The sequence below is a fragment of the Panulirus ornatus genome, chromosome 58 (assembly GCF_036320965.1).
Source record: "Panulirus ornatus isolate Po-2019 chromosome 58, ASM3632096v1, whole genome shotgun sequence".
Lineage (NCBI taxonomy): Eukaryota > Metazoa > Arthropoda > Malacostraca > Decapoda > Palinuridae > Panulirus > Panulirus ornatus.
In genome coordinates this window covers 11,884,719-11,912,439 of record NC_092281.1, presented here as the reverse complement: position 1 = coordinate 11,912,439, position 27,721 = coordinate 11,884,719, and the positions used below count along the sequence as shown (strand labels likewise).

Below are 27,721 nucleotides of genomic sequence, written 5' to 3'. Positions count from 1 at the left end.
TAATCTTTAACAAAAATTCATTCAGAAAGCTATTAAATTGCAGGCTGTATATGAAAATTAGATACAAAACTCTTTAATGGGTGGTCTCTGATTTTTTCAGCTTCCTTCCATTGAGACACCACCAGAATGTGAAAAAATGTGAAATTCTTTTAAGACCTACTAGATAACCATAACTCACTATGCAGTCATTACCTTTAGAAGTATTGGTGCATACAGCTTTTGAAGGGAATGGTAAAGGGAGGAGATAGGAGAATCAATCATAGAGGAGACAAATATGTCTGCAAGATTATCACCCGTAATCACATCTGGCTTCACTTTGAAGAACACCAACAATTTGTCTTTCTTTAGTGAAGAGTCAATCTGTTTGAAATACAAGATTCTAAACTTTGAAGTCTTTAATAATGCAATTTATAATGAAAAAATTAATTCTACATCTAAATTAATACTTATACATATGATTCTGAAAACTGGGCTCTTAAACCATGACATCAGTTTATATTCTACCATGAGGAATTCATTCATATTGTCTTAACTTCATAAATATCATAATCAAATAGGCACACATAAAGGAGAGTATCTGAAGAGCAAGAATTTAAACTAAAACTGGAAGTATCAAACAATGGTCACTAAATAAACCCAATATGATAAAAATGCTATGGTTTTTTGTAATAACATTAGTGATGATAGTAACCATAGTAATAAATTGACAATAAAATGATTATAAGCAAAATGATTATAATACTAATAACAATAATAATGTGAGAGAATGAGGCTATTTCTTCATCTGTTCCTGGTGCTATCTTGCTAACTTGGGAAAAGGCAAATGTATAAAAATGAATAATGATAGTAATGATGATATTAATATTATCTTTTTCTGTACCTAAGTGCCCCTCCCACCATAGTGAGGTAGCACCAGAAACAAACAATGGCCCCATTTCCACACATCTAACCTCTAGATATCATGCCTAATGTAGTGAAACCAGAGCCTACCATCTACAGCCAAACCCCCAAAATAATAACAATGATAAAAATATTAATGGTAATAATAATAATAATAATAATAATAATAATAATAATAATAATAATAATAATAGTACTAAAAAATTAATGATAATAATAATAATGAATACATATGTTTTTTTTTTTTTTTTTGTTTTTTTTTTCATACTATTCGCTATTTCCCGCGATAGCGAGGTAGCGTTAAGAACAGAGGACTGGACCTTTGAGGGAATATCCTCACCTGGACCTCTTCTCTGTTCCTTCTTTTGGAAAAAAAAAAAAAAAAAAAAAAAAAAAAAAAAAATACATATGTACTATACAGTATAGGTATTGTAGGGTGAAAAACCACTGCTTAGGCAGAGCCCTATGAGCATCTGAAATAACACATATTTAGTAGGGGGTTAATATATCATTTTCCTCCAACCATCAAGAAATATATGATATCGACAAAATGGTCATTCACAGGGATTCAGCAACAATACAGCATTATTAAAGGTCTATGATGTCACAACGGAAAGGTGACACAGAGCCAAGCAGCCAGCCATTATCATCATTAAGTGATTACTGGTGTCTGTGCTTCATGCTTGTTTCTGTTGAAAATCAAGAAATGATTTTTCTGAAAGGGAAAGGGGGAAAGGAAAAGATGGGAATATACATGGATGTTGATGGACTCTATCTGTGATAATGTTTGCAGATGATGCGAAGGTCATGAGGGAAGTGAAAAGTGGAGAGGATAGCATCAGTTTACAAGGAGACCTCAACATACTCCAAAGTTCTAGTCTGAAGCATAGTTGATGAATTCAACCTGAGTAAATGATCAGTAATGAGGATGGAAAAAAGTGAAAGACAGCCTCAATATGAATACTATCTAAAAGGAAATAAGCTTTAGGATTCAATATGTAAGAAGGAACTGGGAGTTGACATCATCCCTTACTTGTCATTAGAATCTCATATTAGGAAAACAGTTTGGGGACAAAATGTGCTAGCAAATATCAGCATAGCTTACAAGTATATGGAGAAGAAAATATCTAGTGATCTATCTATATCCTACAAAAGGCCAAAACTAGAATAAGCTTCTCAGGTTTGCTCACCATACCAAGAGTTCATAGATAAGGTCAAGGGGAAAACAATAAAGATGGTGTCAGAATTACAACAGCTAATTTACATGGAAAGGATGGAAGCTTTGAATTTACCCACCTTGGAAGAGAGAAGAGTGAGGCATAACCTGGTCACAACTTTTAAATTTTCAAAAGAGATCGACAATGTAGGGATAGAGCAAACAGAGAAAATAACGTGAAAATTAGTGAGAAACTTGTCAATAAGGATTTAAAGACATACTTTTACAGTATATGTGTTGAATGAATGGACAAGAATAACTGAGGAATCGGTTAATGTAGACAGCATACAGTAAGAAGAAGTATGACACAAGAGAATGTTCACAAGATGGGGCTCTTTGAGTGTGAAACTTCTTCCCTGTACAGTACAAATAGGTAATTACATCTGCCTATTTAAGAAAAGCCAAGAATGAAGATTCAATAATCCAAAGATCAAATGCTGGATTCCTTCTAGATGGTAAGAAGGTATTGGCTTTCATGGTGAAGCAATCCATCCAAAGGTTCTTTCAGTGTCATTGTAAAAGACATTATCCTTGACCATGATAGGATGTCTGCCCAAACTTTGTGTTTGAAAGATACTTTAATAAATTTTCTTCAAGGATATAATCTATATCCATCTATATTTCTGATGCCCATCCTCTCTAGGCTTCTCAGGTATAAATGTAATCTGTCATTTCTAAAGGAGGAAGAAAATGGAACAAACCTCAGTTCATTAAGCACTAAACAATGGGTATTGTCCATCACAAACTGGACATCTTGACCTGACATCATCATGTTCAGAATGAAGAGGACTCTCATGATCTTTGTCTCTCTTACCAACAATATAAGGATGAGATGGTCTCAACTGAAATGGAAGTTTAGCAGTACACTAGCAACCACTACAGTTCTATGTACTAAAGGCAAAGCTCCACTATAAAGGAACAGTAACATGAGGTTACACAAAAATTCCCATTGGGTAGTAGACACCCTCCAACTCAGTTCCCCTAGAATATCATTGGTACATTAACTAAGGTGTCAGGGGTCTATCTAACCACCTGAACCAATGACACAAGGTTAGTGACATATATAACATGATTGTTCTCTCTCTCTCTCTCCCAGCAATCAAATAATCAAATAGTTGGACAAATCTGCATAGTGGACTATGTAAGTGAGGAGTAAACCACTCTAGCAGTGCCTCAACCTCCCAAGACAAAGTTCAGCACCCATGCACAATATCAACTGGTCTGCACTGCACCAAGCTGAAAAGTGAGTGATGAGAGTGACTGGCCCATTAGTGCTAGCTCAACTCACTGTGACATCACTGTGATATCACAGACTTGGGCTGATTGTAGTACAGTCATTGAGTTCCTGTGAATGTGCATCTGCTGACCTCATTTTTTTTTCATGATGGTCAAAGAGAGTGAATCTTCAAGGATACACCTTATTTCACTGGTGTCAAAACAGTGTTTCAACCTCCCACTGACCAAGTGGTCTCTCAGATGCTCATGGGGCTCTGTCTCTTAGTAAAAAAAAGAATAAAACATTGTTTGGTTGCTGTTATTATAAGTCAATAGTTCTGACATCCCTGTATTAACATTAGAGAGATCTACAAAGCAAAGGGGACTGATACACAATGGAAGATCATCGATAAAATATTCTGGGACATGTAAAGTTTCCATATCTCTTACTTCATAATCATAGTTTAAACTCTTCAGTGTTATATTTGAGAAGCCTAGAATACTGTTTATTCTCTAGCATACTGTTTATTCTCTAGCACACTATCTATTCTCTTAAACACGGAGAGAACTAGATATCTATATATTTAGTCAAATCTAATGAAATTCTAGATCTAAGTATAGGTTTAGCATTAATGAAAAAAACAGTACATGCATGATTATTCTAAGTACAGTATTGTAGGCAGCAGTTATAGGAAGCATCACATTCCTTCAGACTCCACCCAACATGGTAATGCTATATCAATTTTTATAGAAGCACTCTCATGTAGTACAGGCATAGTTAGGCATGTCTCTTTATGCTACTTCAAGCTTACAAAATTCTGAAAGATTTAGTAACACGATGATGCAAATATATCTATCATATTTAAAGCGTCTATACCAGTATCTCATGATATGCTTCAAACATCTACAGATGCACGTTGTTTGAGATCTATCTCTGTCTATTATTGATGAGATCTAAATGCGACTAATAAAGACAGCTCAAACAATTCTCAAAATTAGTACAGTATACCTATGAATGCAAAAAGCTGAAGCATTCTAATTTCATTAAGAGAAATTAAAACAAAAAGAATTTGAAATAACTCACAAAAATGGAAAGATTTAGCTGATGTAAGGAGGCAAAGAAAAAAGGTAGAGTGTTTAGAAATGGCAATGCCTATATTATTTCAAGAATACCTAACTTAGATCTTCAGCAGGACAAAACTGATTGCACTTTATTGAATAGAAATATAAAATGGAATGAGCATCTTTTGCAATCCAAGACAGAAAATTTCATTTATGCCCAAAATACTTTTGAAAATACAAACATTAATGATTCATTTGGCATCATACTCTTCCTTATCTACACATATATATTCATATCTATACATGAAATTGTTCATAGCAATGCATACTATGATATGTTAAATACGTCACATGAATATAGTGGAGAATATCACCTTTGTATTGAAGATAACCCGACCCTCATCTGCAATCATGTGGGCACCAAGAAGCTGACAATTTCCTGAGTCCAAGAAGGTATTCAGACTTTGGTCATCATGTAGTGCCAACAGTAATGGATCCGACAGGGAAAGACCAAAATAACTCCCTGTTGAAGATAAAAGGCAATGTGTACTACTTCACCAAGAATGAATATTTCAAGCAAGAAACTAATTTCTGTAAAGGACTTAAACATACAACCACATCAGAAACTTGATTATGACAAATCTATCAATTCATATACTGGACAAACATTATTTGGAAACCAAATTACCTAATAAGATAATGAGATGACCAAATCCAGTGGGCAATGATGGCTAACTTCAAGCAATCACATAAAAGAATGGTCATGAGATGGGGGCCCCATGAGTGTAAATGTCCCTTCCCATACAGTACAAATGGGTAATTAATACTGCTCAATTGAACTGCGCTCTCAGCATATAGGCACACCCACATCATCACTACACTTTAATACCTATAGTCCCAACTAGTGGATGTGGCTGGCATTCTGGGCACTGCAAGAGCTTCAGAAAGATACAATGGATCCTGGAGCAGGAAGAAAGCATATCTATATGTTTCAACCAAAGTCCGTACCTGTTGTGGTCAGAGTGAAATTCTTGCGCACATCAGGAAGCTCCATCTCTGTCTTATCCTGGTTTTTCTCATAAAATCAACGAGAAGTCATCATCCACAAATGTTCTGAAGTAAAGAATTACAATGGTTGAATAATTTCATGTGAAAACATGAACACCTAAATAAGTAATACAAAGAATAAAAGTTCTTCATGTGAAACAGCATTTCCTGAGCAAAGTTATACCGCACTATGTGATTTAAACTACACAAAAGCATCTGACATATATGACATTAAAGAGTCTTGAGAAAGATAAACCCCCCACCTCATTCATTACAATTCACTGATGGGCTCATGTTTCTTTTATTCTACACAAATGCCACATGGCATGGGCAAAAGTATGCCCTAAGCAAAGCCATATCTGTTAAAAAGGTAAAATATAGTAAAGCAGATAATCCCATGTACAGTGACCTGAAATCCAAACTGTTTGACATTCAGTCTGTTTTGTGAATACCGTCCTCCAATCGTTTGGAGACATTTCTAATACCCAGACTTATTCTGGTTACTGATACAAACTTCCACTTTGCCATTAGTGGAAACCTTATCAAACTTTAGCATATATATAGGCAAGTACTTGAATTAACTCTCAGAGGATTTTCGTACTCATATGGCAATGATTACATTTTACTATCTTCTTGAAAATTACCAGTTGACCTTATGTGGGAATAACCATACCAGTCATACTGTATCAGAAGACAAAATGAGATCCAAAGTGCTAAGATAGAGAGAGTTAAGGAGAGCTAGACCTGGCATGGAGTTGAACTGTACTGTGTCAAGCTCAATGAAGCTGCACCATAGTAAACCAAATTCGGTAGAGCTGGACTATAATGAGTCAGATGATAAAGGACAATGCCAAAACTAGAGGAGATTACTAAAGACAGAGCAGATGTTGAGTATGACTGCTGAGCCAAACTGGACAAGACAATCATGGTGTCCTATAGTCATCATCATAATTTGAATTTTCTCTCCAGGGATACATCACATGATTCAACTTATTTTGCTAGTAAGTATAATGAATGCCTTTACCTTCTGACTAGTGTATGGTAATGGTGTGAATGGAGTTGTTGGTTTCACTTGAATCAATTCAGTGTGTAAAGTAAAAATGCAAGTAGCACTTTCTTTTATACGTATGGAAGTCCATGCCAGTGGTGTATCTAGGGTATGGCAGGTACAGCAGGTGCCCTGGGCGACACTTGAAGAGAGCGCCACTCAACAGGTTTGTTTTTTGACATATGCTACCCAACTGACATTTTTAACAGTTTGGTTTTGAGATAAAAAAGAAACTCACCTACTTTTCAACTATAGTAATATTTTGCTACTATCAGTTGCATTACTGCTTATACATTACAATTTTTATCAAATACATCTTTAACTTTGTCTTTAAGAGTTTATATAAATCTAAGTTTGGCCTAACTCTTCAACGGTCTATATTTATACTGTATATATTTTTATATACATTCACTGTATGTACATTTCTAATCAAGCCAGGGGCGCAATTTCAGTGCTTGCTGTAGGTGCTACTTCCCCTAGATATGCCCCTGAATAGCTTGGGGTAAATTTTAGCTCAAAATACTTTTTGTTTCAAAATTGAAACATGAGATATTCAAACACTTCTATACTTGAAATAATCATGAAAGTTATATCATAATGCTCTCATTTACCAATACATACTCATTAAATACGATGCAATGGAGTAGAAATATTTCAAAATTGACCTCATTTAACAGCTTAATTAAGTGTCATTAAGAGGACTAAACAATACTTTAACACCATATTTGTATTCAGCATGAAAAATACTTCTTGTACTAAGTTTTTAAAGGAACCCTTTATTCCTAAGAAAAATACCAAAAATTGAAGGTAATAGTTCAGGGGTTTTTGATATATAAACAGACAGATAACTACAGACAGACAGACAGATAGAAAGATAAGTAGGTAGCAGCAAATATCATTCTACTATGCAAGATAAATTGCTTGATATGATTTCCCTTACTATCAATTACAGAATCAAGGTGATCCCCTCAAGTACATTGTTACTACTTCACCAGATTGAAAACCACAAGTTACAATATTTTTAAAGTGTGAAGAGTTCACAGAATACAACTAATGAACCTGCTAAAAGTCTCTTGATTACCTACGAAAATCATAATACCTATGAGCAAAGTCTCATCATAAATTTACAACAACAATAACACTTACACAATACACAACAGTCGTCATCTGAATATAATGTCACAATTTATCACGTAAATAAGTGTTCACTTCTCACTCGCCAACAGGCCTAGCAAGAATCAAGCTAATAAAATTGGCTCACTATTCCTACGATCCATATCAACACAACATCTATGAACATCCTGCATCAAAGAATCTACAAATTTCATCTATGTACTGATGAATGACATGAATGAAGAGGGAGAATAATTACGGTGGATACTGTCAGGAACCCAACTGTCAAAAGAGACAGCCTGGAATGCTGCTGGTGCCGGCCTGGTCGCCATGGTAACGCACGTAAACAAACAACAGATGGTCGAGGCGTTCCCACTGACACATGTGCAACAAATCCTGTATGAATATATATATATATATATATATATATATATATATATATATAGGGAAGCAGATGCCAGTGATCGCGTATATTTTAGTCTAAACGAATTGCTGTATGCATGCATGCAAGGCATGGGCTGTAGATGTTAATGTGTGGAGGTTAGGGGTTTGGGGGGAGGGATGTACTTGCAATGAACTATTTTGAGGGCATTATGAGGTGACTGTGGTCTGATGTGCGCTTGGGTTGCTTTGATTAAATAAGTAATTTATGGGTAAGAGGGACGTGTGGTAAGAGTATGGTTGAGAGGGACGAAGAGTGAATGCTAAAATGGTTTGCATATGTGGAGGGAATGAGTAAGAAAAGGTTGACAAAAAATATATGCGAATCTTAAGCGGAGGGGACAAGGAGAAGGGGTAGACCAAATTAAAGGTGGAAAAATGGAATGAAAAAGATTTTGAATGCACAGGAGGGTGACATGGGACAGCGTGCTGTCAGTGGACTGAACTAAAGCATGTAAAGCAGCAGGGGCAAACCACAAGGGTCCATGGAAGCTGGTTGTGGATAGGGGGCTGTGGTTTTGGTTCACTACACATAATAGGTAGATGTGGGCGAATGAGGCCTTTTTCATCTGCCTGTTTTTTTTTTTTTCTTTTTTGGTCGCTGTCTCCCGCGTTTGCGAGGTAGCGCAAGGAAACAGACGAAAGAAATGGCCCAACCCACCCCCATACACATGTATATACATACGTCCACACACGCAAATATACCTACACAGCTTTCCATGGTTTACCCCAGACGCTTCACATGCCTAGATTCAATCCACTGACAGCACGTCAGCCCCGGTATACCACATCGCTCCAATTCACTCTATTCCTTGCCCTCCTTTCACCCTCCTGCATGTTCAGGCCCCGATCACACAAAATCTTTTTCACTCCATCTTTCCACCTCCAATTTGGTCTCCCTCTTCTCCTCGTTCCCTCCACCTCCGACACATATATCCTCTTGGTCAATCTTTCCTCACTCATTCTCTCCATGTGCCCAAACCATTTCAAAACACCCTCTTCTGCTCTCTCAACCACGCTCTTTTTATTTCCACACATCTCTCTTACCCTTACGTTACTTACTCAATCAAACCACCTCACACCACACATTGTCCTTAGACATCTCATTTCCTGCACATCCATCCTCCTGCGCACAACTCTATCCATAGTCCACGCCTCGCAACCATACAACATTGTTGGAACCACTATTCCTTCAAACATACCCATTTTTGCTTTCCGAGATAATGTTCTCGACTTCCACACATTCTTCAAGGCTCCCAGAATTTTCACCCCCTCCCCCACCCTATGATCCACTTCCGCTTCCATGGTTCCATCCGCTGCCAGATCCACTCCCAGATATCTAAAACACTTCACTTCCTCTGGTTTTTCTCCATTCAAAATCACCTCCCAATTGACTTGACCCTCAACCCTACTGTACCTAATAACCTTTCTCTTATTCACTTTTACTCTTAACTTTCTTCTTTCACACACTTTACCAAACTCCGTCACCAGCTTCTGCAGTTTCTCACATGAATCAGCCACCAGCGCTGTATCATCAGCGAACAACAACTGACTCACTTCCCAAGCTCTCTCATCCCCAACAGACTTCATACTTGCCCCTCTTTCCAAAACTCTTGCATTCACCTCCCTAACAACCCCATCCATAAACAAATTAAACAACCATGGAGACATCACACACCCCTGCCGCAAACCTACATTCACTGAGAACCAATCACTTTCCTCTCTTCCTACACGTACACATGCCTTACATCCTCGATAAAAACTTTTCACTGCTTCTAACAACTTGCCTCCCACACCATATATTCTTAATACCTTCCACAGAGCATCTCTATCAACTCTATCATATGCCTTCTCCAGATCCATAAATGCTACATACAAATCCATTTGCTTTTCTAAGTATTTCTCACATACATTCTTCAAAGCAAACACCTGATCCACACATCCTCTACCACTTCTGAAACCACACTGCTCTTCCCCAATCTGATGCTCTGTACATGCCTTCACCCTCTCAATCAATACCCTCCCAAACTCATAAACACTGAAATAACTCAGTAAGAGCTAAACAACCTACCACCCAACTCAGTCTTAAACTGCAGCCCACCAAACATACACCCATCAGAACCCACACTCTCCAGACAAACATGAGTGTAATAGAAAAAAAATCTGAGGTGCATATTCTTATTCAGATCTAAATTAATTGTTTATCGAATATCTTCTTATCCATTTACTTAAATGCAAGTATTATATCAAACAGAAAACATTTGGACCTCAAAAATTCTCTTGATGTGGTCTGGTGAGCAACATGATTGATAGCGTTGATCTCTAAGTCCTTCTCACACACAACACATATTCAGGTTGCCTGTTTAATGCTGTATCACACACATATCATGGCCTTCTTGTACTGTGTTCCATCATGGTTACTTGTTATAACACCGTAAATACTTACTCGACTATTTTCGGAGATTATATATGCCACTTTGTAGAATGATGCAATCCTGGTCATGCTATGTCTATTGATACCCGTAATTCTCTCACTTATATATGTATTCATTTTTTTTTTTTTTTTTTTTTTATACTTTGTCGCTGTCTCCCGCGTTTGTGAGGTAGCGCAAGGAAACAGACGAAAGAAATGGCCCAACCCCCCCCATACCCATGTACATACACACGTCCACACACGCAAATATACATACCTACACAGCTTTCCTTGGTTTACCCCAGACGCTTCACATGCCTTGATTCAATCCACTGACAGCACGTCAACCCCTGTATACCACATCGCTCCAATTCACTCTATTCCTTGCCCTCCTTTCACCCTCCTGCATGTTCAGGCCCCGATCACACAAAATCCTTTTCACTCCTTCTTTCCACCTCCAATTTGGTCTCCCTCTTCTCCTCGTTCCCTCCACCTCCGACACATATATCCTCTTGGTCAATCTTTCCTCACTCATTCTCTCCATGTGCCCAAACCATTTCAAAACACCCTCTTCTGCTCTCTCAACCACGCTCATTTTATTTCCACACATCTCTCTTACCCTTACGTTACTTACTCGATCAAACCACCTCACACCACACATTGTCCTCAAACATCTCATTTCCAGCACATCCATCCTCCTGCGCACAACTCTATCCATAGCCCACGCCTCGCAACCATACAACATTGTTGGAACTACTATTCCTTCAAACATACCCATTTTTGCTTTCCGGGATAATGTAACTACTTATTTTTCTAAATGGTTAGAGAGCTCTCTACTAATAGGACTACTTAACTGTAAATTTCTTTGTGCTGGCTTTTGGATTTTTCATTGCTTCCTATTGAGTTTACACCACATGCCCACTGCTGGATGAAGAAAATGGTCTATGTTGTCATCATTTGCTACTGTAAAAAAAATAAATTCAGAGGGGTTTGAGGATCTCTCTGCTGTATCAGCAACTCTTAAATTCAGTGTTTAAATTCTTGTGTTATCTCTCCTGAAGTGATTAAGCAGTCGATGCATATTGTTCCTTTGTGTTAACATACACGAGATCCATGTTTCTCTTCTTTAACATACTTTTGATACAGATCACAGTGTGATTAGTACCCTTCCTGAGCACTCTATGATCATCTTAGGGTTGGAAACATATGACTTCATATGCCCATTCTTGTAACAGTTTTAACCTTATGGAAAATCCAAAAAGTCCCATCTTTTCTCATCATTTTGTTGCACTTGTTTTGGTTGAATTCCATCAGCTGTTTGACTACAAAGGTCTTGTTGCAAAGTTTCTACATTCTTGAATGTTCCAGTTACTATTTTTGAAGTCTGCAGGCATATGCAGATGATTCAAATGCTTCTAGCAAATCTTTTCCATATGCTGAGATTTGACCACTGAAAAAGTTCCTTTGACACAAATTTTTCCCTTTCTACCAGTTAGATACTGTACCTTTAATTTATTGAAGTCTTTCCTTAACGCTAGCTTGGAACTCAATTTATCAGTCTGCTGTATACAACAGTTGTAAATACAGTATTACCTCTGAAGGCTGTAAATCACAGCTATAATATACCATGCCCTCAACAAATCAAATGCTATTAACAATAATTACATTCACATGGATTCGATGCATATTCATCAAAATACTTTCTCTTACAGTCTTAATATTTCTTGATGCTTATCACCAATCAGTACTTACTCCTCTGAAAATGCAAATGAAACACATAGACATCAGGTAATATTTAATTACAAATGAATCAATGAAAAATATGTATCACACAAATACAGCAACACATCACAATTTTCTCCTATTTACATAGACCTGGATCTTATCAGATATGAGTACATTTATCCCATGTAATGGCTTTAATCTCTCCAAGCCACAAGAATAATGTCTGGATTAAATTCTTATATGAAAAGGTATTAAATACAATAAATCAAGCAAACTAATAAAATGAGTGTAAGACATGAAATGATGCACTTCATTCTATGGTATGAGGACTTCATGAAATACAGAATGGTGATGGTGATACATTATGGAGACTCGATGAAAGTTACGATGTGGCATTTAATTCACTAAGTCCCCCACAAGATTTCTGAAAGGTTCAAGTGCTCATAAAAACACTTCATACTTCATCTTTACAATAACTACAATGAAAATTATTGAGATATTTTGACTATATTCCTACTGTATTTAATGTATTATCTTCCTTTCCATAACGGTCACTGTAATGTCTATATGCAAGAAAAACTATTTTTTGTGTGATATTGCTTAAGATTTAGAATATCCTGGACGTGTTCCTGACACTACCTTGCTTGTGCAGAAAAAATAATTAAATGTAAATAATAATTCAAATAAAACAGAGTAAAAAGAAAAAAGTAGCCGTAAAATTAATAAAGTTTTCATTGTTAAGTGTTCTCTCTCCAAATTTTTTACCTACAAAATATATATATGATACAAAACCTGTTAAATCCTAGCCCAATCATTTTAATACATGCATGTAATGATCATTAAAATGAAATATGATGGTTTCCTGAAGATAAATATCTCATTTCATTGTTCTATGAACACAAATGGAGGGACCAGTGAAAGTACTTAAGCCACTAATATGAAAGGTGCTCTGGGGCTTCCACTTACAAAAATACAGCTGCTGATCAGAATGTATAATAATCACCATGATCCATCAATAAGTGGCTGGGTATGAAGTACGATCATCACCCACAAGTTCCACACACAACAGAGTAGTGGGTGGACATGGTTTTTGATCATAGCTCATAGCATCCAACTAAATTCTACAACAGTACAAGAGTAATGTATAACTGTCATATAAATCTTCCATCCAAAACTATACAGATGATATGGAGGAGGATCAGGCACAGCTTCTAACATCAACAATAGAGCAGGTGGACTTGATATACTTTTGTTACCATATATTCCACCTACAATAATAAAATTGTTGTGTAGGATCATTATTTATCAGCCACAACTTCCATCCAGTACAATACAGCTGTTGGAAAAAATGTATGATCAACCACAGCTTCCATCTACAATAATGAACCAGCTGGACAGGATGTATGATTATATCAACCACCTTTCCAATCAACAGCAACACAGCTGTTGGGAAAGATTTACATCTAAATTGCCAATTCCAACCACAACAACACAGCCACTGAGCAGGATGCTTGAATGCCAAACACAGATTCTGTCCACATTAATAATTTTCTTAGGACAAATATCTGCAAGCTACAAAAGTGTTCCAGTATCTCTTCCTTTCCTAACTTTTTTGCAGTTTCATTATTCACACTTTAATATTTGGTTTCAAATCAAGATTACATGTGATCTGAATGAATTCCCTGCAAACATTGCACCATAAATTCTTCTTCTATAACTTAAAAAAAACAACTGAAGTTACAAGTCAACAGCACATTCAAAAACAAACACTATAAAACACATCCACAATGGATGTCATCCAAGAAACCTGTCTATTGCGCATTACATATATTCTGGACTTTCTAAACTAGTTGTCTCTGGTAAGAATATACAGACACACTCTATCTACCTACTGATGTACATCCTGGTATATTCTGTGATATAACAGGGCAGCTTCTGCACAACCCTCTTCACAACCTACTATCAGAGCCAACCTCTACAGTGTCTCAAGTAGTAATGTGATCGTTTACCTTCTTAACTTTCCTTCCAGCTAAACCTTGTTCTTCACCTACATCTAACGCCCCTTAACTTATGCACTCTTTCGGTACTCAAAGTTTTCTCTATGTCTCCACGTGCTCTCTCAGTACTCTATCTTTAAGTAACATACAAGCCATTTCTATCAAAATACTATTTCTCCCTGATTTCCTAAATCCCTGTTCTTATTTCCACTAACATGAACGTGTGACTTGCATTTTGCTTTCATAACAAGCCCTACTAAATATTTCATGCTTTTTGCTCATGAACACAACACACACATTCATTAAAAAGTGAATAAATGCAAACCCAAACCCACAATTCTCATCCAATCACACTTCATCACCTACATACACATACAAACACACATACATACAAAACACACTCACACACTAAAAAACACATATTTATGTATTTAGAAAGCTTAACCATGGAAAGTTCTGTGGGGCCTGGATGTGGAAAGGGAGCTGTGGTTTCGGTGCATTATTACATGACAGCTAGAGACTGAGTGTGAACGAATGGAGCCTTTGTTGTCTTTTCCCAGCGCTACCTCGCACACATGAGGGGGTTGTTATTCCATATGTGGCGAGGTGGCGATGGGAATAAATAAAAGCAGACAGTATGAATTATGTACATGTGTATATATGTATATGTCTGTGTGTGTATATATATGTATACATTGAGATGTATAGGTATGTATATTTGCGTGTGTGGACATGTATGTATATACATGTGTATGTGAGTGGGTTGGGCCATTCTTTCGTCTGTTTCCTTGTGCTACCTCGCTAACATGGGAGACAGCGACAAAGCAAAATAAATAAAATAATATATAGAAAGCTTAAATAAATTTAGGAAGTGTGATATTACAGATTGTTCTTAAAAGATGGAGCCCCTCAAATGTAAAACTCCTCCCCTTACAGTACAAATAGGTAATTACACACACATTCTAAAGTTAGTAAATGAAACAATGGGAGCAAATGTAAAATACTGATGATGGGAAAAATTGAAAGAAGGCCTCAACATAATTATCATCTTGCACAACATACATTTCAAAATTGTGTGGGTGAGAAAGACTTGAGAGTTGTCATTATCCCTAACCAACTGCCAGAGTCCCACATAAGGAGAATGGTTGAGACAAACTATCTGCTGGCAAATATCAGAATTGATTTCAAGTATAGGGGCACGGAAATGTTCAGCAAGCTGTTAATATCCTACATAAGGTCAAAATTATATGCTTCCCAAATTTGGTCACCGCACCTAAAGAAGCAAAAAGAGCTAATACACAAGGTCCAGAGGAACACAACAATGATGGTACCAGAATTAAGAAAGTGGAGTAACTGGGAAAGGCTTGAGGCTTTAAATTTGCTCATCTTGGAAAAGAAAAGAGAGAAGGGTGACTCAAAAACACAATTTAGTTTTCAAAACAGACTGATGACATGGACAGTGAATAGTCTTTCAAGTGATGTAGGGATATAGTAACCACAGGACATAATAAGAAATCAAGCAAGAAACTTGTTAAAAAAAAGAGATGTAAAGAAGTACTTTTATAGTATAAGAATGGAGAATGAGTGGAACAGAATGACTGTGGACATGCTTAATGCAGACAGCATACATAAATCTAAGCTGTATGATAGAGAATGTCAAAGAGATGGGGCCCCACAAGTGTAAAACTCCCTCCCCATACAAAACAAATATACACTTACATACAGGTAATTACAGTTACTCAAACACTGTGTTGAAAGTATAAGATTCTTCAAGAGATATAGAGATAGAACAATTGGAAGACAAAAAAAGAAAGCAAGAAACTTGTAAAGAAAGATGTGAAGTACTTTTACATTATAAAAAGGTGAATGAAAGGAATAAAATGACTGAAGACAAGCAGACAGCATACATTAAGAAGTTGAATGATGATAAAAAAATATTCAAGAGATTGGGCTCCACAAGTGTACAACTCTCTCCTGTACAATAGATACATAAATACACAAACAGTTTTTGTACGGCATGAAAAAAGCAAAGAAAAGCATATCAGGATAAGAAAGGAAGAGAGTAAGGAATGAGCATAGCTTGATTAGAAAAGAACAAAGACAATTTGAAAAGGATACTGTGGACAAGTCTGGAGAAAATCATCATGAGGAAAATAACAAATCCCACCTGCAATGCTTCAGGTACAAGCCTCTACACTTTCTTTATATTCAACATTATGATTGCACGTCAGTTACACTTCAAAATCAAAAGTGTATGATTCACTCTCAGGCCAGAAATTATTTAAGACATACTATCTTAAGCTTTTTCAAAAGATATATATAATGATAAGTTACTTTTTACTAATGCTAAAATACTCCATTTTGAGCAACAGGGGACGATGATTGAGAACTCTGAATAAAATGTAAACATCATAATTATCAACACAGAAAAGCTGACCTGTGAAACTATACGTCACATAACCTACTACAGGAAAGCCTTGCCATGAAAACCTATGTTTCAGTACCTGATACAGGAAAGATGACCAACCAACAAAAAAGTACACTTCAGAGTATCCAATACAAGAAAGATGAACAGTAAAAATCTTAAGTTGAAATATCGACTGTAGAAAAAATGACCATTGAACCACTAAACAAAAGAGATTACTGGTTACAATAATATTACAGGGTAATCTTAGTTCTATGGTCTCTCATAATAAAGTACACTTTAATCAAAATCAATACACTGATGGATATTTTCATTCTTCACTGGAAATTACATTTGGGTTTGTCCTACTTTTTAAGTTCATCTGCTTCATCAATACAGTATTCTGGATACAACTCTGAGAAATGACTATGGTATTGAAAGAAAAGTTTACTCTGCCCATCCTGCTCTGGTTGTAATTAACTGCTTTCATAACTAGCTGTACAATATTTCTTTGCAATCATAATCAAAAACAGCAAAGTAACAATTAGAATTCACACAATTTACAGCACAGTAATTCATGACAAATCCAAAAGTGTAAAAATATAAAAATAAGACCCTCTTAGTATAGTAATTTTATTAGTGTACATAATAGAGAATTGCAAGTGCTACTAAATTTGATTTCATCTTGATGGCTTTGGCTGAGGGAGCATAAGTGGAGTCAAGGTGTAGAGTCGCACTTCTCCATGCATCACCACAGCACTCACTACTGGTACATCATCATGAAACCTTGTGGTCACCTCTAGAATCTGTCCAGGAGTTGGCATAGATGCATCCCTGAAAAGAAGAACATATATCATGATGCACAATGAGAATGTTAAAAGAATGTACACAGCTATGAAGGATTTTCAAGGAATAATATTGGACAGAGTGAAAAATGAGATAATCAGAGAGATCCAACAATGTGAATTGTATGACTAATGTAGCCTGAGATGAAGCATGAAAGACAATATAAACATGAATCCAGTTCACACCCTCCAGTCACTCCCACTGAACAAAACGCCAACCATTCTGGGAATCACATATGACACATGAGATTCACTTCCCACATCAAGTAGCAATTTAAGATGGAGGCTTAAATTCGCACACCTTAGTAGAGATTAGATTGAGGGGTGACCTGAAAGCAACCTTTAAATCTTTAAAACTGATTAATGATGTGGGCAATGAATATTTCTTTGAGAGAAGTAGGAATACAGCAACCATAGGACAAAATATGAAATAAACAAGAAACCTGTTAAGAAAGATGTAAAGAAGTACTTTTATAGTATCAGAAAGGTAGATGAATGAAACAGAATGACTGAGAACAAGGGCAATGCAGACAACATACATAAATTTATGAAGCTGTATAATAGCAGAAAACTATCAAGGGTATAAAAGTCCCACACTGAACAGTACAAATAGGTATTTACATATAAAACAAACAACAAATGGACCTGAAACGTACCTTATGACTGTGATTCTCTTGCTAGGCGTAGTTGGGTTGGATTTCTTGTATGGGACAGTGGGGAGGTATATGTCATAGTGAACTGTGAGTTGCATACACGTGGGAAGTTTCTCTTGATATATGCTTAAGTCTACACTCTCATCATTTATGGTGCAGCCAGACAACACTGCTTCTGTTAAGAGTGATGACAATATGGACTTACTAGGGAAAACCTGTATGTACACACAGTAAAAAAAAGTATCTTTCCATTTTTTGAATGAAACAAAATGACACCACAGACAAAGCAATTTTGAGAAATATCAATGGAAATAGCTATATAGTGGGACTATCATAATCATTAGGAAACCTGTCTTATATTCATACGTGCCCACCTGACCTTGAAAACACAAGCTGAACTGATCATTTCAAAAATTCAATGAACCCTTCCACGAAAATACTTTTGTACATTGTGTACAAGCATAAAATTTCTTTTAGCCACAACTGCATCTCCTACCTTAGTGAGGTATTATATCATCAAAGACAGATGAACAACAGCCTCATTTGCAGACATGCACTCTCATGCTGTTATGTACAATGCACCAAAGTATATATGGATATCATCAAACTTATCATACAAAATACACATCTCAAGGTCAATCACATTATATGTACAACAGCACTGCATGGATACGAGTTTTTGGCCTTGAAGTCAAAAGAAAGGAAGAGGGCAGACATATCAAAAATAAGGTCCATGTGGATGATATGCAGTGTGAGGTTGCTTGGTTATGTAAGGAATGACAATACAAGAAACGTGTTGTGCGTTCAGTCTGACTAAGTTGGTTAACAAGGGTGTGCCAAGATGATTCAGATATATGGAAAGGTTAAGCAAAGAAAGGCTGACTAAAAGGATCCATGCGTAGGAAGTGGAGGAAACTAAGGGGGAAAGGGAGTGAAGATAAATGATAGCATGGAGGAGACTTTGGGGTATCAAGTCTTAAACATTCAGGAAGCACAGAGGCAAGCATGAGATACAATGAACTGGATTGATATGGTATATGAGAGGGTGATGTGTTATCAATAGACTGAACCAGGGCACAAGAAGCACTCAAGGTAAATCATGAAGTAGTCAGTGGTAGACTCTGGATTCAGTATATCAAAGATGGCATCAAGAGTAGGTGTGTGCAAATGAATTCAGTGTTCATTTGTTCCTGATGCTACTCATTAAGGGAAGAGAAGCAATTAGGTATAAAAAAAATATTAGTAATGATATTCTTGTACAGTACTTACAGAAAATTCACATATCAAGAAATAATTACCATTCTGATTTCTATAAGCAGTCCAATGAGTCTCCTAAGCAAGAAGTTTTATCTCTATTCTTCCTTTTTTAAGAAAGTTATTACTAAGGGCTCCAGTTACTACAATTACTGTTCTTCTAAGTCTGCTCTCCTCCCACCAAAAATGGAGAAACTCTAAGGTTATACTTAATCATCATATCTAAATCTACTTCCATTTACATGGAGCAAAACATGTGCATATCACCTCTTAGCAAGCTCAAATATATTCCCAAGACAACTAAAGAGAGCATTTTCCATACTACTGCAGAATCTCATAATTATTCACTCTTCCATATTAGTGCAATCATCAGACTTCACACATAAAATGCTTCCATGGCACATGACACCCTCACATGAAGCACTGCTTGCCTTCTAATGTTCCCTCATATCTTTCCATTCTCTACCAACATTCTCTAATTATTCTCCTAATTCCTAAAATATTGTCGCATTTCTAACATGTCCAACCTATCTGTTCATTGGAGAACAGAGATTCCCATTCTGTACATAAGAGCTGGAACAAGTACTCCATAATGCAAGCTTCTTGTACAATCTGCACCTAACTTCTCATTCATTTAAGATCTCAGCACAACTCCAACTTATTTCCTAATACAGCCTTACTTGACCTCTCTCAAATTCAGCTACTATGCTCCTTCCCATATCAATCTTTACTTCTAAATCCCACTATAAATTCTAATTCTTCTCCAGCTTCTTATATTATTCTACTCCCAAAAAAACCTCATCTAAGGGACTTTTTATTTCACAAAACACATCATGAGATTCAGTTAAGATAGTATCATCTGCAAACAACAATTATAGCTTAAAATCTGTTCCATCATGGGCGGGATCTACCCCTTAATTACCTCATCTTACTCTTAATTTACTCAATGTTCAACAAAATCTAAACAACCATAGTTATATCATACAGCCATGATATACCTTTATATATTTCAGATCATTCACTCCTTCCATTTACTCTCATTCGAGTACTACTTTCATCATAAAAGTTTTTACCAGTGCTCAGAATTCTTGCATTCATTCCAAATTCCTTCCATATCCTTTTCTACTCCCTTCATCACATATGTTTTCTTAAATTTAGCCTACATCCTTCAAGTATGAGTCTTATACACTGAAATAATTATGTTAAAAAACTCATAAGATATGGATTTACCCGACCTAATATCTACCTGTAAACACTTCCACGCAAACATATAAAATAAAATGGAAAATACACAAGTTTTCTTTATGCACTATCTTCATGTGTCTGCAAAACAGCATTGAATTCTTATTACAATGCTTAATAACTTGAAACAGAAAATGGATAACAGACAAAAGGCAACAAATAATGAAGAAAAACATGACATACGAGTAGTAGTGGCTATGGCTGGCTTGATGAGTGGAGTGGTATGACCCATCCACAAAGAACGAGCTGGACCATTAGCCAATAGTTTCTCTGCAGATGTCTTATTCACAAGCTTCTTATACTCCTTCCAAGAACCAACCTTAGTGTTCAGCTGTAAAAAAGACAAAGAAATAGTACTAATCATATGCACTCCAAACTGAAATGGAAGTTTGTGTACTCACATCTGATCATATTTGCAAGTACCCAAAAGTTAAATACCAGGATTCCATCAACTGCATCAAAATACCTGATACTGACATCATGCCTGTCTTTTTTTCAAGATGACACATTAAATAGAGTTTACTAACCCTGACAAGACAGCTTGGATAGGACCCTCCTTCTTTTCTCCGTTGTCGCCGTCGCCTAGTTTTCCAATCTGGTGCCTTACTGTAATCTAAACCTTTCTCAGATGCATCAAAACCACTCCTACCCTGGGATCTTGAAGATAAATCATTACAAAATTCGCTGCCTTGCTGATCATTATAAACAGGCCTATTATTCTGCATGGGGTATGATGGATGTGACCACCTATCACCATGCTGTTGCCATTCTGGTTCTCTTCTTCTATGAGAGGAACTACATTGACTCTCCATTCCAAAACCTGCACTACCTTGCCAGTTTGTCCCACCTCTGTCATCACTAATGTTCCATGGTTTGTCTCTTTCAAAATTAGAAGAATCCCCACTTCCAATATACCTTCTGTTATCATGTTGTTGCCATTCTGGTTCTCTTCTTCCATAGGAGCTATGTTGGCTCTCTGTTCCATAACTTACACCACCACACCAGCTCTTCATACCCCTTTCATCACTGTTATCCCAACACCTATCTCTTTCAGAATTAAACGGATTTCTACATCCATTGTGATATCTATCATCATCAATCTGTCGTTCTGGCTCTCTTCTTCCATAGGAAGATTCACCAATACTTTCTTTTCCATAGCCTGTACCATCATTCCAGCTATTCACTCGTCTGTCATTCATGTTGTCAAAATGTCTGTCTCTTTCAGCTTGAAATGAACTTCTACTTCCATTATCCCATCTACTGTCATTCTTTCCCTCACCACTATCTCTGTTCCTAGCACTATCTCTAGCACTATCTCTGGCCCACTCTGGTCTAAAATTTGAGTTATCTTGCCGCCAAGTTCTAGAATCTGATTCATGATCATTTTGTCGCCATGGCTGGTTAGTATCCCTCTTTTTCCAACTATTTCCTCTTCCTCGCCTCTGTCTGTAATTATGTGTTTGGCGGCTTTGGAAGTTGTTCTGCCAGTCCTGAGAAGAGTCCCTATATAAACTGTAATAGTCAAGAGCTTCTAAAGATATTTCATATGTCTTTTTGGGTGGAATACTATTTTTGGGTAGTAATTCTGATGCTTCAACATTAATGGAAAAAGAATTTTCCCCTGGTACACTTGGGAACATCGCAAGGAACTCCTTGCGTTTTTTTTCATAGGCACTGATGTCCTCATGAACATTCTTTCTTTTATCCTCAAAACTCTCCTTCCTCTCTACTGATTCTATATTAATCAATTCCTCAGGCACATCCTTCAGTGGCTTGTAAGGATTGTCTGCAGCACTTCCAAGGACAGCATATAATTCTTTCACTGCATCTTCTAAGTTCTCGTTCTTGCTTTCAATCACCTCTATGTCTTCCTGAGTATCAGCTGAACTTACTTTATTTTTCAGCTTCAATTTTGTTCCTTTCTTACTTATCTGATGTTGATCCAATCGGATTTGTTTTTCGTAGCCTGAAATAAATAAAAGCAACTTTCAATTAACACTTTTTGTTCTTATGATAATATATCAAAAGCCAAATAAAAAAACCTATGCACTGTCCTGTCCAGTTTTCAATATACAAACAAAGTCAAATGAAAATGCATTCCTTTGTTCTTCACTCTTCTCACTACCTGAGGAATATGAACAAGCAACCACTCACTCATGCAGTTAACATTTATTCTCACCCATTTTAATCTGAACTCTTTAACACAACCCAACAGCTCATTATTCTTCATCAGAGGAGCCATCACTTCTTTCATTCTTGTCCTCTCAGTAACTAAAGTCTTTACCCAATGAACAATTCCAAATCAATACATCCCCTTGCACAACTCAATTTTCCAAAAGTGCTATCACATCCAAGCCTCTCTCATCAAACAAAGCACCCATTTCTCCCTTCTTTACCCCCTGGTTACCACCATGCACAGTCAGACATCTCACACCAAGCCTTGAATTCAAGGCAATATCCTCACCTGGCTCCTTTCTATGTTCCTGGTGTATAGAAAATAGTAATACAAGAAGGGGGCTCTTAGACTCTCATTCCTAACTCAGTTAAGCACTTCAAATGAAGTACAGGAAATACATGGGTAAAAATTTTTCTCTCCTATACATGGAAAACTAATTCAGAGGTATGGTTAAACTAATTTAGAGCCTAAAAGAAATCTTTCTTTTATTGTCAAACACTGTTCACGTCACTCATCTTTTTATACTTGGATTTTCATTTTTCAAGTTTTTGACAAGTTAACGAAAACAAATGTAATACACAGGAAGCTGACAGTACTTATTGCAAACAAAATACACATAACCTTATCAATAAGCAATGATACAAAAAAATTTGTGGTGAAACATTATCTTCTACCATATACCTACAACTGTAATGGCTAATTTCATGAACATAAAAGTTACATCTTAAACTACCTTAATCTACTGATGCATTTTTGGTCCATGCAGTTCATCATGAGTGTAGCTACCCAAGTAGCAATTCAACTGTCCAGTTATACAGAAATACGTACATGTGAACACTAAGTGTGTTTGATGACGAACCACTTTGTAACCAGTTCGTGAAAGATGGGCATACACATGGTACTGGTCCAAATGATGAGCATCTTCTAGCATTAATGTCTGTGCTTGCTGGACACTCAGCGCAACACCTCCAAAAGTTACCTCTAGCTCACCCTGAAAGTCCATAACTCATAAAGTTTATTCCTGTCAGCAGTTCTCAAGAGTTAACCTCAAGAATACTTGCTTCTGCCAAGTAGATCTTATGTAATGTGACAAATAATGATACGATAAATTACTTACATAATAATCATAAACCCTATAAAGTTTCTCATTACACAAACTGTACCGAGAAACCTGATTAAATGTCAAGAAAAACTTATCTATTTATTCATTATACATAACTGCTGTTGCCCACATCAACAAGGTAGCACCAGAAAACATGATGAAGAATGGCCCATTCACTCATATACACATATATGTACATAACCGCCCACATACACACATATACATATGTATTACATGCACATATGCACATATACATACATATTACATGCATATGCACAGACATATACATATATACACATGTACATATTCCTACTTGCTTGCCTTCATCCATTTCTGGCACTACTGTGCCCCACAGGAAACAGCAATGCTACCCCCTGCTTCAGCAAGGTAGCGCAAGGAAAACAGACAAAAAGGCCACATTTGTCAACGCAGCCTCTAGCTGTCACGTGTAATACGTCGAACCAACAGCTCTCTATCCACATCTAGGCCCACAGACCTTTCCATGGTTTACCCCAGACACTTCACATGCCCTGGTTCAGTCCACTGAAAGCGCATCGACCCGGTATACCACATCGTCCAATTCACTCTATTCCTTGCATGCCTCTCACCCTACTGTATGTTCAGGCCCCGATCACTCAAAATCTTTTTCATTCCATCCTTCTCCCTCCAATTTGGTCTTCCACTTCTTGTTCCCTTCACCTCTGACACATACATTCTCTCTGTCAATCTTTCCTCACTCATTCTCCCTATATGTCCAAACCATTTCAATACACCCTCTTTCATTACTTACTCGATCAAACCAACTCACACCACATATTGTCCTAAACATTTCATTTCCAACACATCCACCCTCCGTACAACCCTATCTCTAGCCCATGCCTCGCAACCATATAACATTGTTGAAAATACTATTCTTTCAAACATACTCATTTTTGCTCTCCGAGACAATGTTCTCTCCTTCCACACATTTTTCACCACTCCCAAAACCTTTGCCCCCTCCCCCATCCTGTGATTCACTTCCGCTTCCATGATTTCATCCACTGCCAAGTCCACTCCCAGATATCTAAAACACTTCACTTCCTCCAGTTTTTCTACATTCAAACATATCCCAATGAACTTGTCCCTCAACCCTACTAAACCTAATAACCTTGCTCTTATTCACATTTACTCTCAGCTTTCTCCTTTCACACACTTTTTCAAACCTCTGCAGTCTCTTAAACGAATCAGCCACTAGAGCTGTATTATCGGCAAACAACAAATGACTCACTTCCCGGGCCCTCTCATCCACAACAGACTGCATACTCGTCCCTCTCTTCAAAACTCTTGCATTTACCTCTCTAACCACCCCTTCCATAAACAAATTAAACAACCATGGGGATATCACACACCCCTGCTGCAAACCGACATTCACTAGGAACCAATCACTCTCCTCTTTTCTTACTCATACACATGCCTTACATCCTTGGTAAAAACTTTTCACTGCTTCTAGCAACTTACCTCCCACACCATATACTCTTAAAACCTTCCACAAAGCATCTCTATTAAACCTATCATATGCCTTCTCCAGATCCATAAATGCTACATACAAATCCATCTGTTTTTCTAAGTATTTCTCACATACAGTCTTCAGAGCAAACACCTCATCCACCCTTCCTCTACCACTTCTGAAACCACACTGCTCTTCCCCAATCTGATGCTTTATACATGCCTTCACCCTTTCAGTCAATACCCTCCTCCAAAATTTCCCAGGAATACTCAACAAATATCAAAATCTAAAGACAAACTTTTCAGAGAAGTCACACCAAAATTCAAAACTAAGCTGTGATATGGATGTTACAGCTGTCTCATGTTTGTTCTGTTTATTAAGACTGAATATGTTTGATATGAAAATGAGAAGAAATTAAAAAAGCATTAATTTTTCTATTTCTGATATTACTGTACAGAAGAATATTTGATTCTAAAGTATATGTAAGATGAAAGTGCACCAAAAGCTATAGTGCAGTCTCTTGCAATCTTTTCTTGTTTGAGGAACCCAATAAGTAACATGGGACATTTTCTGGAACATCTTCCTTCTCCAACCATTCTTTCAAAGAAAAATGATGCAAAACCATGTAAAACATCTGTAGTGTTTAGGAAAATAAGCTCATCAAATTTTGGTGTACATGTAAAAGGTAAACAGCATTAAAGGTGATAGAAAAAACAACAGACATAAGTATACTCTACCATTGTATCAACTACAAAAATACATCTCTAACTTCAAGTAAACCATACATCTTTATCAATTTTCTATTACACATCCATTTCAGACACAGCACATAAGCAGTTATGACAATATAAGTACATCACTATCATATCCAAACTTTCTCCTCTCTTCGTTCGTCATTTTGTCAATCAAAACAAACAATTTTCTCATCTTACACAAGAACTTCTTTGCCTCTTGTAACTTGATATTAAGAGTTTCTCATACATGCTTTATATTTCAAACTTTAGTCCATTAACTTCAAACAATAAATAAGTGCTACATACATAGTCCCTTCTTTCATTTTTTTTTCAAGAGCCATTTTCAGAATAAAGATCAGAGCTACCCAAACATGTCCTTCCATAAATCCTTGTTTACCTTTAAAAAGTGTCTTTCATGTTCTTAATGTTAAATATCACCATCCTGTTGTTTATAACACTTCCTGTTAATGTCCAGTTTACACCATCATGGTTATCACTGTCATTCTCTATAACTTCTATTTCGTAGTAATGACAATCAGCATATCCATCCAATCACACCTCTAATTCACTCCTAATGACACTCAACACTACAAGTTATTTTCTGGTAAGAGCATGCTCATGTCTAACAATTATTATTTCATGTAGTTTTCCTTTATATGATGATACAATCAATATACCTACCCTACTGTCTTTTAGTACATTACCTTACTTTAATGCTTCCAAAGAAACTGCGTACAAGAATTACTGTATCTTTCAGTTTTCCTCCATTCATATCTATGTGAACTCCATCCAAATTCAATGCTAACTTTGTCTTACCCATACCTCTGTTTTCTAATAAAACTTCCAATCGTCCTCATCATCTTTCAGCCAAAAAAGAGAATAAATCAATGATATCCAAGTCCAAAAATACTACTGAAATTCAGAACAAAATATCAAAAATTGAGAAAGTACTGCTGCACTTAATTATCAACAAAGCTCAGCATAACAGCATCCCTCACTTCTGCAGTAGCGGGAAATTTACAGACTTAGTAAATACACTTACTGTGTCTATGAGGTATAATGCTTCTTCAGGATAAAGGCATTTGCCAATATCAGTTTCTGCTCCCATGTATTGCCAAAATTTGCCAGTCTCATGAACAACACGTACCATTCTTGACTCTGCTAACCACTCTCCACAAGCCAATTGGTCTCTGTTGTGTGATACAATGTTAATATCAACATATGGGAATATTTTCTGGGAAAATAAAATATATTTTCAGGGTTCTGCTTCTGGAGCATGATCCCAAAAATAATCAGTTTGTATGTCTCTTTCCATACACACTGCAAATTCCACAGTGTAGCTCGTTCATTAATTTGTTGGACAGCAAACGATTTTCAAATAATGCCACGTATCTGCAAATTTCAGGTGACTTTGGTAATCATGTACATCTCAAAGAAAGCCGAATTGTTGCCTTTTTGGTTGTTTTACTTTGGAGGTCACTGAATCACACCACAGCTCCAGATACCATTGAATCTAACTGGGAGATACTGTACTTCCAAAGGATTTATGGGTACTGAGAAATGCTTCTCAAGAAAGATGGAAGTGTATGTGTTACTATGAAGATTACAAATCAAATTTTTTCAGTGTTCCTCTGCTTTTCCACTCATC

At 36.7% G+C, this 27,721-nt stretch overlaps 2 protein-coding genes across 2 annotated transcripts in view; both read right to left on the bottom strand.

The window, feature by feature from the left end:
* Positions 1-175: 175 nt before the first annotated feature.
* LOC139766512 (cytoplasmic dynein 2 heavy chain 1-like) lies at positions 176-7,921 on the bottom strand. The gene is made up of 4 exons (XM_071695229.1): positions 7,861-7,921; positions 5,402-5,506; positions 4,768-4,916; positions 176-360 (listed from the first exon to the last, which is right to left on the bottom strand). Exons 2-4 carry the CDS (start codon positions 5,445-5,447, stop codon positions 178-180), a joined length of 378 nt encoding a protein of 125 aa, XP_071551330.1. The 5' UTR covers positions 5,448-5,506; positions 7,861-7,921; the 3' UTR covers positions 176-177.
* A 4,315-nt stretch (positions 7,922-12,236) lies between these two features.
* Tsen54 (tRNA splicing endonuclease subunit 54) overlaps positions 12,237-27,721 on the bottom strand; it is a 22,017-nt gene continuing 6,532 nt past the window's right edge. The window contains exons 3-8 of the mRNA XM_071695228.1: positions 27,116-27,263; positions 23,580-23,742; positions 21,103-22,541; positions 20,759-20,906; positions 18,083-18,254; positions 12,237-17,415 (exon numbers count right to left, since the gene is read on the bottom strand). Coding sequence (XP_071551329.1) covers positions 17,262-17,415; positions 18,083-18,254; positions 20,759-20,906; positions 21,103-22,541; positions 23,580-23,742; positions 27,116-27,263 — 2,224 coding nt within the window. The 3' untranslated portion in view covers positions 12,237-17,261. The remainder of the gene's footprint in view (positions 17,416-18,082; positions 18,255-20,758; positions 20,907-21,102; positions 22,542-23,579; positions 23,743-27,115; positions 27,264-27,721) is intronic.

Coding starts and splice junctions, on each gene's coding strand:
- LOC139766512 (XM_071695229.1), bottom strand. CDS start 5,447: ATGGAGCTTCCTGATGTGCGCAAGAATTTCACTCTGACCACAACAG. Junction 4,917..5,401: donor TTTCACTCTGACCACAACAG/GTACGGACTTTG, acceptor TATCTTCAACAG/GGAGTTATTTTGGTCTTTCC. Junction 361..4,767: donor GGGTTATCTTCAATACAAAG/GTGATATTCTCC, acceptor TATTTCAAACAG/ATTGACTCTTCACTAAAGAA.